At 43.0% G+C, this 13,763-nt stretch overlaps 1 protein-coding gene across 1 annotated transcript in view; it reads right to left on the reverse strand.

The window, feature by feature from the left end:
- Window positions 1–13,763, reverse strand: part of CHD6 (chromodomain helicase DNA binding protein 6) — a 128,876-nt gene that overhangs the window by 56,127 nt on the left and 58,986 nt on the right. The window contains exons 5-6 of the mRNA XM_060231026.1: window positions 11,860–12,377; window positions 1,041–1,188 (exon numbers count right to left, since the gene is read on the reverse strand). Coding sequence (XP_060087009.1) covers window positions 1,041–1,188; window positions 11,860–12,377 — 666 coding nt within the window. The remainder of the gene's footprint in view (window positions 1–1,040; window positions 1,189–11,859; window positions 12,378–13,763) is intronic.

Here is a 13,763-nt window from a genome sequence, read left to right on the forward strand (position 1 = left end):
AGGAGAGAAAAGCTGGCTCAAAGCATCAACCCTTCAATTTGCAAGGACACAACTTCAGGAAGCATAAGTTTCAGCTGGCCATAAGAATGCTGAAAACTGAAACTGAGCTCCACTCCATTGAAATGCGTTGCAACGAAAAATATGGAATGGATTTTCCATTAAGGTCCCTGGGTCCTACCTATCTGGGCACAGAGACTTAATGGAAAATCCATTCCATGTTTTCCTTGCAGCTTTGCTTCCTGTTGCAGAAAGAGCAGGGAACTTCATCAGCCTCTGAGCTTTAAAGGGTGAAAACAGGAAGGGGACAAAAAAGAGCCCCACAGACTTGATTATGACCCTCTGCTCTAACACAGTTCTGGCCCACAGGCTGGACATTTGACACCTCTGCTCTAACACATACCAGTCCCCACTTGCTACCACAGTTACCACATTATGACCATGCATGTGTGGAACTCCCTACCATCGTCTTGATAATTTCTGTACAGAAGCCCTGCCCCCAAACACACTCACACTCACCAGTCTGTTCTCCAATTCTTTTTTTCCCTAGTATGTGCATCCGCTGCCAATTTATACACTGGGAAAATTCTTGGAAACAGAAAGAACTTTCTCCTTGTGCTAGTTATGCCTCTGAGGGTATATCCAGACAACTGTACGCAAGAGGCTGTGTATGTTACACGTGCACCTCTAGATGTCAACAATCCTGTATTGCACTGATCACTCACCTGTCTATACCACAGGCAATAGCAAAATTTCTTCACAGGCCTTGCTGTCCATATGGAAGAGTAGTACATAAAAAATAAGGTCCTTCCATATGTAACGTAAAACCCAGTCTAGCAGCTTTCCACACTTCTGCCAGTCATTCGCATCCTTAGGGGCTCCCAACATGAAATTCATTATAAAGAAGAAAATGTTCAAATAAAAAACAGGAGCACTAATGGCTATATAATAGGACAATTTACACACAGACTCAAAGTAGGAGTATCTGTCATTCTTCAAGAGAGATCCATCTATGGCCATGAAGATGAGAGGGCCTAGCTTACCTGGCTGTCAGTCGATTCAGCAGACTCCTCAGGGCTTTGCCCAGACAAGGAAAGGAGGCTTTGATCCAGCTCTAGGCTTTCCACTGAAGTGTCATGTTTCCTCTTCCCTTTTTTCTTCTTCTCAACAGGAGTTGGTCCTTGCTCCGTGCTGCAGACACAAATTGGTACATAAAATATTAGAGTGCATATCTCAGGAAGCGGGCTCAGCATGCAACTTCATTTTAGCATTTCTGCACAAAATACCACCCTAATAAGTTTCCCTTTATGCCACCATGATTTTGACAACTGTACCATGTCTTTTTGAGTCAACAGTTTAGAATCCAAAGGATCATGCAAGGCATCAGTCAGGCAGGGCCGGATCTAGGGTGGGGGCAGAGGAGGGTGCTTGCCCCGGGCACCGACAGAGGAGGGGGCGCCAAATTGGGTATGGAGTCCATTGTATTCTATGGAACCATAAGACAGAATGGCCCATAAGGGGATGCCATTTTTTAATTTTGCCCCCCCTCAAAAAACATGTAGATCTGGTCCTGAAGCCAGGTCTTTTAAATGCTCTGTTACCAACAAAGCCATTTAAAAAAAAACTCCTTACGGTCAAGAGATAACTCACAGTGTACCTCAAAGCAATATCCAGTGCAGTGTAAAAAGGTGTTGCCATTAGGGAAAACAGGCAAATAGTTGTGTGTGTACAGAATAATTTTAGGCATGCAAACTTTGGATCCCAGCCCACATTCTTCTGAGAGGACTATCACTGCAGAACTATTATTTCAGGCTTTCTGTGGACTCATGCAGTTGTGCTCAACTGACATCTTCAAGTTTCACTTCAAGGGATGTTTTTCATGTATTCTTGTCGGTTGATAGCACTTTTGTAGTGCCTTTGTTCCATTCAGTGAGATAACTTTAATTAATGCTGACTCCAATCATTATCATGAGTCTCATATACATTTGGGAAAGATTTTGTTAAAAGGATAATTGCATATTGCAATGGGTACCACATATTCCTGATTTTATTTGCCAATCCAGGTGACAGTTGATTACTTTTTAAAAAGTAGACTTGGAACTGTTAGAAGCTCTTGTTTTTAAAAGAACACCAAAATAGGAAAATTATTCTTTTTTCAAAAAGATGAACAAAAGCCAAGACACAAAGAGAGAGACATGCCAACTCCTCTACCAGAAAACTGAGCCAGAATAAAGGGGCAGGAGGGAATACTGGCTGGTATCAGCAGTTTAATTAATTCCAGTATCAGCAACACAACCCAGCTACTTTTGCCTAAACCTTAACCAGACACACAGCACTAGGAAGCACTCGGCTGGTAAATACAATGACATTGTTACAGTCTGGATTCACCTTTTTATCCAAAGTCAAATCTGGGCCAATATTTTAATCAGAGAGAACCAGCTGGCAGCCTGAAGCACTTTTCACTCCCAGAACCCCAATAAAGCATTAGTCTAGGTGTCATAAACATTTCTGCCTACAGAACACAGCACAATGAACGATAATACTCCAAAAAGGAAGCAAGACACTGTGTACATTTCAGATACATTTTATTTTATTGGTCTCTTACACAAGGGTCCATAGCTCAACTACCTTTTGAGGGGATCTTTGGAAAGCAGATTTGTTCTTTGGTTCATTCCACATATGCACACATGTTCCTTTGGTACAAAGGTGAAGAATGAGGTTGTACTGTGAGCAAAATATATGCCCACCCTCCATCTGACTGGGGGAAAAGACTTCAAGGGCACATTCCTGGTCCATGTGGTGTTGGAGATGAAGCTCCTCCAACACCACATGGAAGCAAAATCACTCATTATGCTTGGTGATCAAATATTCATTTCACAATGCATGAAAGTTAGACAAAGATGATTTGCTTGGGCTTACCCAAGGCTCACCTAAAACAGACTTTCCAGGAATACAGTACCTAAGCAGTACCCTGAGAACATCAGTCCTCTGCATCAATAGATGTTCTATGCATATTAACCAGTTTGCCAATAGATAAATAAATCCATTCATTGTTCCCAAGTGTTTATTCTTACTTATTTAACACATTTAATAGCTGCCTTTCTACTCTGTGGAACTAAGGCAGCTTACAATGTAACTAAAGCAACAATTATTAAAAAAAACAAAACATAAAAGACCACAATTCAAAAATTCAGTTAGATCTGCCAATAAATAAAAACTAAATTAGTTAAATGCAGTCCTAAATAAAACTGTCTTCCGCTACCTTTTGAAGATCAAAAGTGAAGGGGTCAAGTGCACCTTCAGTCAATCCGATACCCAGGATCTGAAGAGCAAGATTTGAGTACAGCAGCACCTGGTGGAGAGCCAGTTTGGTGTAGTGGTTAAGTGTGCGGACTCTTATCTGGGAGAACCGGGTTTGATTCCCCACTCCTCCACTTGCACCTGCTAGCATGGCCTTGGGTCAGCCATAGCCCTGGCAGAGGTTGCCCTTGCCCTCTCCAGCCCCACCCACCTCACAGGGTGTCTGTTGTGGGGGAGGAAGGTAAAGGAGATTGTGAGCCGCTCTGAGACTCTTCGGAGTGGAGGGCGGGATATAAATCCAATATCATCTTCTTCTCCTTTTTCCATAATGGGGACCCAAAATAATGTACAGCACTCTCTCTCCCCTCCTTTTTAGCCTCACAACAACCCTTTGAAGCTGTTAGGCTGAGAATGTATGACTGGTCCAAGTTCACTCAGTGAGCTTCCAGGGCAGAAAGCCAAACTATGTTTTTTTTCCACTTGTATATATCAGGGTGGCCAATGGTAGCTCTCCAGATGTTTTTTGCCTACAACTCCCATCAGCCCCAGCCATCAGCCATGCTGGCTGAGGCTAATGGGAGTTGTAGGCAAAAAACATCTGGAGAGCTACCGTTGGCCACCCCTGGTATATATCATTTCCCCTTGTTTCCAGCAGCCACACCGAAGGCCAAGGAATTGTTTCTTAAATTAAAAAAAGAGAGCCAAAATGGGTTCAGAACAGTGATGCCTCACCACCACCACCAACACCCAGCAGTTTTCTCATGCTGGGAGGAGTCAGTTTATTGATATGTGAAGTATCTGTGCATGTGGAGCAGCAAAATTGGGGTACAACTTCCCCAAAACAGTTTTTGTGTTAGAAAATAGCTTGAGGGAAGGCAGGACCGCTTTTTCCTCTTGTGAGACTGTTCCAAGCCTATTTGAGCTCTCCTCCCCTCCCCCGCCCCCCCACCATGACATGGTTCCCAGAGCTGCTGTGTGGCTGCAAGGGACCACCAGGAAAGGTGTAAACAAGTAGGGGGAGAAACATAACATATAGCTTGGCTTGGAGGGGGAGGGGGTGTCTCCTAGATTCTGGTCTGAAGCTGATTTGGGAGGTGGCTGCTATTGAACAGTAGCAAGCAACCAGTCCTGGGTGAGTGATGCAAGTCACATGGTATCAATTTGCCTAGTAGTTGCTGCCAGGCCTGGCCCCAATGAGTCCTGTCTTTTACTGGCAAAAAACTAAGGCTGGAGGGCTGTCAATACTATTCTGGTTGCCTAATAACAGCCACTGAGGGCATTCATTACCTAAAGCTATAGGCACTGTCTTGTTTTGGAGAGATAACCCCCCCATGCTTTTGTTTTTTAAGATTTCAAATTTTTCTGCAAACCTGATGCTGTTCTCAGATTTGCAGAAATATTTGTCTTGCCTTTGTTTTCAGTGGTCTTTTGCTACTTTGCTCCTGGTGAAAGATCCCCCTCAGCAAAACCGGATCCCCCCAGCAAAACCGGATAGTTTGTATTCCAGTTAGCATAGTCCCTGTTCAGGGTTCTTGTTCAATTCTGGTTTCTGTTTGCTTGAAGAACACTCAACTGTGCCAAGACACCCACTTGCAATGTAATATCCCAAACTAACTCCGCCATGCAATGGTTTGGTTTTTATTCCTTTGAATATTGAAGGCTGATGAAGAGCTCTTTGTGACTTTAGGGCATGTGCTTTTAGCATTTATAATGTTAATTGCTTAAGCAAAAATGTCTCTGTATTATGGTTAGTAGGGTTGCACTGTTTTGTTACTGCTTGCCATGGTTTGCTGCCTTAGTTCTAATTAAGATACTAAATGTACAAAAATCTGCAGACAAAAATATTTCAGCACAAAAATGCAAAGAAACTGTACTACATAGCACTTTCCCAGATTGTTTCTAAGAAAAATGACCTTGCAGGTGTTTCTGAGAAAAAAAGAAAGACCAGAACAGGTCAAGTTTACCGAATGAACCATATAACTTCCAGTAACTAACGCATACTCCTTATTTATCACTCTGCCAATGTGCTGCCAGCAAAGCTGATCAGCAATTATTTTGTGATTACCCCTCAGCTGACTGATAAAAATAAAAATGAGGAGTCTTGTTCCTAATTTATCTTTCTTCTAGACTCCAGTCTTAATTGAAGAACCCTCAGTTCTTCAAATAAGAGTTTTCTAACTTGGGCTTGATTTTGCTTATTACAATGCTTTATTCAGAATGTCTACAAGCTAAAGAATCTAGCCACCTCTCCTTTATGGAATTTTACACAAACCTTTAAGAAATTTTACACAAAGTTCTTCAACTATTAGAGATTCACGATTTAAAAACAAGGTGCATATTGTTTGTGCCTCATTCTCCTTCACAGAGTCTCAACCTACCGCCTTCCTAGTCAGCTTCAGCATCTGTTGAAACTAGGAATCTGTGCTTGGATAGATCTGGTCTAAATATATACCAGAAAAACAGTATTTTCCAGGTATATTCAGTCATCTGCATATCTAAAATTCTCAGTAAGACCAGCGTTTTAAGGATCCCAGACCTGGTTTCCCCCCCTCCTCATTTAACGGACTTACCAGGCAATGAGAATGACGAGGAAGGGAGGCACCTCTCACAAGGCAAATGGTGTCACAAATCAGGGAAGTTCTATATGCCCAAATCGTTACAATTCTCTTATGGCCCATAGCTTTCTGACTATGGGCAAAGAGACTAAAAACCAGGCCTGGCTGTAGCCAGAGCCAGCCCTGCCACTAGGCAAACAAGGCAGTTGCCTAGGGCGCCAGGAGGTGGGGGTGCTGAATTGAGCTCTCCCCCTTCTCCCTAGGCAAACACCTTGTTTGCCTCCCCTGGCCTTCCCTAGCAGGTCAATTTCAGTGCCGGGGAACCTGCGCTCAAGTGCTGCACTCCCCAGCGGACCATCTAAAGCCACCCGCCCCCCACTTCCTGGATGGAAAGGAAGTGGAAGGAGGGAGCAGCGGCACGTGCCCTTTTCTTCCCTTTGCGGTCGGCTGGCCCAGCACTGACTTTGAGCGAGTCTTTACCCACCGATCAGGCGATCGGCAGGGGGGCAGCTTTAGATGGCCTGCTGGGAAGTGCAGCGCTCGATCACCGGTTCCCTGGCACTGAAATTGTTCGGATGCGGAAGGGAAGCTTGCCTCCCTCTCACCCCACCCCCGCTGCCAGCTCCCACCGTCACACTCAACTTGCCCCCCTGCCGCTGCTCCACTCTGCAGGGGGAGGAGCAGGCTTTGTTTTCTTTGTTTTGTTTTTTTAAAATAGTTTTCTTTGATCTTGTTTTCTGCTATTTTAAGGTTTGTGCTGTTTTGTTGGGGTCTCTTGAACTGTTTTAGAATTTTTAATTTTAACTGCTTTGCACTTTAATTTTTAAAAAAACTTGTTTATGAGGGAGAGGGGCTTCCAAGGTTATTGCTGTTTTTAAAAGTTTATATTTTGGCACTTTTCAGCTGATAACAGAAAGCCGGCTCAACATCAAGCTGCAACATCAAACTGCCCCAGAAGTGAGCTGGCCAGAAACGGGAGCCTCTGGATGGCACATGGCCTGCCCCTGGAACAGGGACGGGCTGCATGCACCCTGAAGGAGCTTTCAGAGCACTCATGCGCCTGCCGGTCACTCCTCGGGTGCTTCCCAGTTGTCCAGGTGGGCAGGGAAGAGCCTCAGAGCCACCTCAGAATTTAGGCACCACGTTGAAAGTGGTACCTTTCTGAGGCAGTTTCAACCTGGCCCAGGACAGGCTGCATGCGGGATGGGGACGGCAGGCAGATGTGCATGTGTGTATGCGCTGTTTTGATCTACCTGCCTGCCATCCCCAGGATGGCTTAAACCGCCCGTCTGTTATCAGTCTTCTGGTTTGTTCTACAGTTGTTTTAAAGATCTGTTTATGTTTTGGGGGAATGGTTAAATGGGGTTTTGGGGAGTTCCTGCTGGTTTTGAAAAACACAACTGTTATGAAGGAAATTTCTAGTTAGGTTTTAATAACAGTTTGCCATGGGTAGGGCTCAGGTATTTAAAAAATACAAACAAAATAAGTTTCAGCCTAGTAAGTGTTCACAAAAAAAAGGCTTTTGTCAGAATTCCAAAATACTGCTGGGTGGGCTGGAATAGCCTTGCAGTTCCTTTGCAGTGATAGCAGTCTTCTGTATAATAAGCGAGGTGTCTTTTTTTTAAAAAATGGAGAGTTTAGGTATACTTTAAAAATTATTAGACAGACTTCACCTAAACTTCAGTTCAAGACAAGTGTTTTGTTTTGTTTTTAAAGGGTTTAAACTGGCCTTTAAGTCTTCAAAAAATCTGCAGTCAAGTTCTCAGAAAGACTAGGGATTAGCTTGCTTTTTAAAAAGACTTTGCTTGTAGGATAGGAAAAATAAAATAAATTGAAGTTTTGAAAGAGTTCCACACAGTAGGATGGGGAGGCAGTGGGGCCTTGGTGGAAAAGTTCAGCAGAAGAGTAGCAGGATGGAGGGAAGGAGAGCCATGGCTTTCCCCCCACCTATGTGGAGGCCTGCCTCACAGTAGCCTTCCATCACCCCATTTTCTGACTCAGCTGGTGCAATAATGGGGACTTCATTGAGGTTGCCATGGAAGTCACATCTGCAGAGGTGATTGATATAGGTGCAGGCACTGGGCAGAGGTCTGCTGCTCAAGATGCCCCTCCTCCAGCTAACAGAACTCAGCAGCAAGAGAAGGAGTCGTCTGAGCTGTCATCTGGGCTGAACCTGGGAGACAAGAGTCTTCCAGCTCTTGAGTGCACCCCACTGACCCAGAGGCTGCTGGAGAAATTGCAGAAGATACTGAGCACCCCTTCTCCAGTTCCTACAAAGTTCAACAGGTAAGCTGGAAGTGGCACAAGAGGAAGAGATGCTACAAGAGACCCCAGAGTGCTACCATCTCAGCCCCTTCTCCCTTGGGTATCTCTGCACAAATTTAGTGTCATTTGGTGGGAAAACAGCCACTCCACTTCATCCCCTTCCCAAAGCCTCCACAGGGAATTATGGACCTCCTAAATTTTGAAATTCCCCTTCAAAAAAACCCCAAAGCCAAATCCTGAAATGGTATTAGCGGAGCTGAATACTCCAAAACACCAGTATTTTTTTCCCTTCCCAAAATCCAAACGTTAAAAATCTCCCCCCCCCCCCCATGTTAAAATACTTAACTAACAAATGCTCATGCCATAAACAACAATCTTTGAGAGATGCCACAGGATTCTTTGCCTTTCTCCTACAACTGACTAACATCACCACTTCTGGTAAACCAAAGTTGGTATTTCATGTTAAAAACCCTTAATTTTGACTGACGGAGCCAAGCCTGTAATTATATTTCCATTTCAGCTCCTTCTTGTCCTGAGATCAGCCATAGGTGAGTAATCTTTCATGTGATTACAATGCTCTATTTGCAAGACAGATTTAAATACTTTTTTAAAATGGGAATTTGCTGAAAGTCCCAGAGTCCCTATGCAAAGAAAGAGAGCTGCAAAGAGCAGAGCCTTCTGCATATGCACTTTCAGCATTTTGTCCTCATCAAACAGCAAACCAGGCAACAAGAAGTCCAAGTACAGAATTTGGCAGAGTGCAAACCCAAATTTCCTAGTGTTTCCCACATGTTCAAAAACTCCCACCTTGAAACATAAGCAAACTTTATGTAAAACAACGTAAGGATAATGAAGGGGTTTCATGTTCTTTCACTAAAAGCAATCCTTATTTGGAATACATCTGTTTCAGCAGGCACACAGAAATGCCAGACATTTCATTTCACATGCCTGGTGCCAGCATACACTATACCATTTGGTCAACTAGTAGCAAATAATTGCTTTAAACAACATATTCACTAGATCTCATGCTCCAGTTTTCTGTGAAGGTGCCTGGCAACTGTGTAAAATATAACTTGCCAAGCAGTTTCTAGGGCAGATGTGACCCAGCCACACATATTTTAACTGAATCAGAAACTCTAGAAATGCATGGAAGCTAAAGCTTCTGCTTTAGTGGTAGGTCCCCAGACACTGATTTTGTAGTCACAATTAACTGATCCATTCATGAATGCTGAATCTAGCTGTGATTAGAAATAATTTAGAGGAGATTATGCCACTATTAGCAGCTGCTTAGTGTCTGCAGCAATTACCCCATTTGCATGAATGCTTTTACCCTGCCTGTTTGGAAGGAACTTTCATTACCTATCTGCTTCTACAAATGCACTGTGGAGTAACACACTGGATGTGAATCAAGGGTTCTGAATGCTTGAAGCACCAAGCATGACCAGTTTTTCACTGGCTTGGCTAAACAACACCCAATACAACACAATATGTGACAAGGGTTTGATTGACTAGCAAGGAGCAAAAGCCCTGATGCACAACCAGCATGGTTTCATATAAACTGTTTCTTTCCCTCTCACTGAAGGGGAATATTTGCACATTCCATGGTGAAATGGACTTGTAATATTCCTACAGAAGTATCTAACATGCTGGTCACAATGGAGTGGCACAGCCAAATTTCTTTTTGACCCAAGTTAAATACTTTCATAAGAAAGAGCTCTGTATGGATCTTATTACAGGGGAGGGATGCAAAAATCAACACATGCTAGGATAATTGATTGAATCCTATATATGGTACAGGCTTGGTCATTGTTTACTGTTGCAATGCACAGCTTGAAGAACAAGTGTTAATCCCATGGTTTCCCAGTCAGTGTTGTCTTTGTGCGTGAATTCTGAAATCAATCCAGCCAGGGCCATACTAAAGTTTACACATCTCTGCCAAAGCCAAGAGACAGAGCTGCAAAGTCTTGAAATACCACCACCACCTATTATCAACTGTCCAAACCTGGGTAGCCCAGAGTAGCCCTTTCTCATTATATCTCAGAATCTAAGCAAGGTCAGCCTTGATTAGAATTTGGATGGGAGACCACCAAAGAATGCAGAGGCAGGTAATGGCAAGCCACATGTCTTGCTCTGAACTCCTATGAGATTGTCGTTAGTCGGCTGCAATTTGATGGCATGATCACACACACACATATAGGGACTCACTCAAAGGGTACCAGCTTGTTAATACACTATCTTGGGCAACAACACAAAAAACTTCAAATATCTCATTTGTCATGGTCAAACACCAATGTAGACATGCAGAGGAAACATCCTTTGGCAGTTTGAGGAAAGGAATGTTAACTTCCCTCCTCCCAACCATTCATTGCATTGCATACCAGCTTTAAGCACACAGCTTATACAACCTCGCTTGGATAAACTGAGTTAGTGCCTACGCTGCCATCTAATTTTATCTGACTATTACTATGTTAAATTGTTTTAATTCCTAATTGTGATATGGTTTTAATTTGTTGTTAGCCACTTTGAGCCCTGAAGTGCAGGGGAAGGCGGGTCAGAAGTCTAACAATTACTACTACAACAACGATAATTCTAGAAAAGCCACATTGTCAAGTGACTTAAACCTAGGGGTGGATTCACCTCCCAGTTTTGCTATGGCTTCACTTCAAATTTTGGATACCTGTTTTTCTATATATTTCCATTGTTTGCATTTGAAGGACAGATAATCACCAGAAGACCAACATAAAAAGGCCTTACACAACAGGCACTTACAGTTTTCAGCTGTTATTCATCATAATCATTTATTTATTCATTCTTTCCAAATCATGGCATGTAACATTTGAGACAAAAACATGCACTACTGCAAGATGCAATCAAACTTCAAGACTTAGGCTCCCCTCCATATATATGTATGGTACTTGCAAGTTACAGGTGAATTATGCACCCATGTTAGAGAGGGACACCCCTGTGGATCCTACCTATAAGTCAGTCACTTGGAATCATACCATGTGGATGTGGCTCTCATACCAACTGGCTACAAATGAAGAGGACTTTCAGCTGAATCCCAACTGGGAACATTTATTTTCATTCCCTTCAACAGAAAAGAACAATTAAGGCCCTTCTGGTCTTTACTCTGTAATAGGAAAATGGGAACTCCTGCAGCTTTGACAGACAAGCTGAAAGGGCAGCAATATGATTCTAAATGAAATGCTATAAATAAGGCAAATAATCCAATACTTAACAACTGATTCTATGAGCAAACTCACTTGTAGGTTTCAGTATACTAGTGTCCAAAGAGGAGGATAATGGGAGGGTTCTCCATACTCTATATATGTCTTCCACTCTAGATCATCATCCTCATGTTAAATCATTAGCTTACCTTTATTCTGCAACAGTACTAAGCCACTTCTTTACCATCCAGAATTTCCTTTGTTCAGCAGGCCAACTAACATACAGTGCAATTTAGCAAAACTGTCTGAAAAGCTGCAGGTTGGAGATACAATTGGCTGCATCTGGCACATGCAAGCAGTAATTTGCCCAATAAGCACACTACAGGCTCCGCTCAGAGAAATTTCACATAATGTTCCACTGGGATGGGTTCTGCTTTGCATTAAAAAGAAATGGAATCACAAAAATCAGTTCCTAGTAAATGACCAAAACATGTAGGACAAAGCTAAGCAGTTCCGCAAGAGAAAAAAACAGCTGTCCTGCACGGATGCAAATAAATAAAGTAATTAATACCAACCTAGACTTCTTGGGCCTTGCTTTGGGGGGAGATTCTGAGTTGCTCTTCTTTTCTTTAGGCTCCTTTGGGACTTTGGGCTCCCGTGGCTTCCGTGGCTTCTTGGTACCCTCCTGTTTAGGTTCCTTAGACTTCTTGGGCTCCTTGGGCTTTTTGGGTTCTTTTGGTTCCTTAGGCTCTCTCTTCCTCTTTGGTTTTGCTTCTCTTTCACCACTCAGCTCCTGCTGCCCCGCCTCTTTTTTCTTCCGTTTCTTCTTCACTCCAATGCCCCCACCTCCATCATCCTCCACCCCATTATGGGAGGTCACCATGTTCTGCACAATCTCATCAGGCACCACACCAGGTACCACATTCTGCTGGTCCTTCTGGGCCAGGCTCACACTGGCCAAATTGGAGATTGTCACAAGGTCATGTAGATCTTCCTGATCTGTGCTATTGTCAAAAGGGGACTGTGGCTTGCATTCGAAGGTGATGGAGGCATCAGACATTGGGGAGTGAGTCAGCACTTTAAAATGCACCAGCTACAAAGAAAGAACAGAAAGAACTATCATCACATATGCATATGAAGTGTTTAGGTGTTGCATGTAATACCTAGTGCATTAAATAATAGGGCCTGTTCAGCTTCCATTACTTTGAATGGGAACTGATGCACAATTACTGTTTAACAATGGCTGTTTTACTGTTTAACAAAACTGTCAATAAATCCACATTGATTCCAGAACTTGCATCCATATCACAGGCTGCTTGGCATGTCACCTGTTCCAATTCTACATCAGCTTTCCATACCAGAATAAATGCAGGCACTCTCCAAAACTATAGGGGTTTAATGCCTTTTTATTATAAGGAAACAGATAAAGGGGTTTGCTTCCTGTTATGAGTAAATGCCAAACAAAAGAGAAACCAGACTAATAAAAGACACCTGAATGTTGCAGTACACAAACCAATCTACATAAGAACTAGCCCTCTGAATGCTTTACACAAAGTTGGAGGAATAAGGCCTGGGATAATGTGAAAAACAGAGACTCTCTCATACACAGCAGTTGCCAACCTGTCAGTCCAGACCCTTCAGGCTCCTGCAGTGCAAGCTAGCGGATGAGAATGACAGCTGCAGCAGTGTGTCAGCAATGACATGTGTAAGAGATGTAAACAAGTATGGCCTACAAGGAAAAAAATGTGTTGCACTGCACATCCTGATAGATGATGCAATTTAACTCCCATAAGAAAATAAGGACACTAGAAGAGCCCTGCCGATCAGACCAGTGGTCCATCTAGTCCTGGATTCTGTCTCACACAGTGGTCAACTAGTTCCTCTGAAGTTCCAACAACAGGGCACAGAGGCCTAAGCCTTCCTCTGATGTTGCCTCCTGGCTAGGGGTGTGCCCCCCCCAAAAAAAACCCCCAGTATTTTTCAGGTTTGGGTATACTAAAACCCAAAAATATTGGTATATGCTGATATTCCTAAATCCCAGTGTCAGTATGTTATTGGAATTTGGGAAATAATTGGTATTGTCAAATTTATTCAGCAAATCCCCTCCTTCCCTGAGTCGCACCCCAATGGCCACACACCTCAGCAAGTGAAGCGAAGGCGACTCAAGGAGGGAAGATGTGCCAAGTTAGGCTGCAACACACCTCAGTGAGTGAAGGGAAGGCATTGAAAGATATTGAGGCTCTATATTTACACCAGCTCCATATTTGCTTTTGAAAATGAATTTTCTGGATCAAAATAGGAAGCTACACAATTGAAATACCATTTTGATTATATGAATCTGACTTGGACACAAGACGATACCACATGAGACATGTATATAACATCTTCGCCTTGCGTCACTGTTATTTATCAGAACACAATTTTCACTTGGTCCTATTTGGGTTAATATTAGTATTGAATTGGTTGAGCCTATGTGTAA

Source organism: Heteronotia binoei, chromosome 2 (assembly GCF_032191835.1).
Source record: "Heteronotia binoei isolate CCM8104 ecotype False Entrance Well chromosome 2, APGP_CSIRO_Hbin_v1, whole genome shotgun sequence".
NCBI classification, from domain to species: Eukaryota; Metazoa; Chordata; class Lepidosauria; order Squamata; family Gekkonidae; genus Heteronotia; species Heteronotia binoei.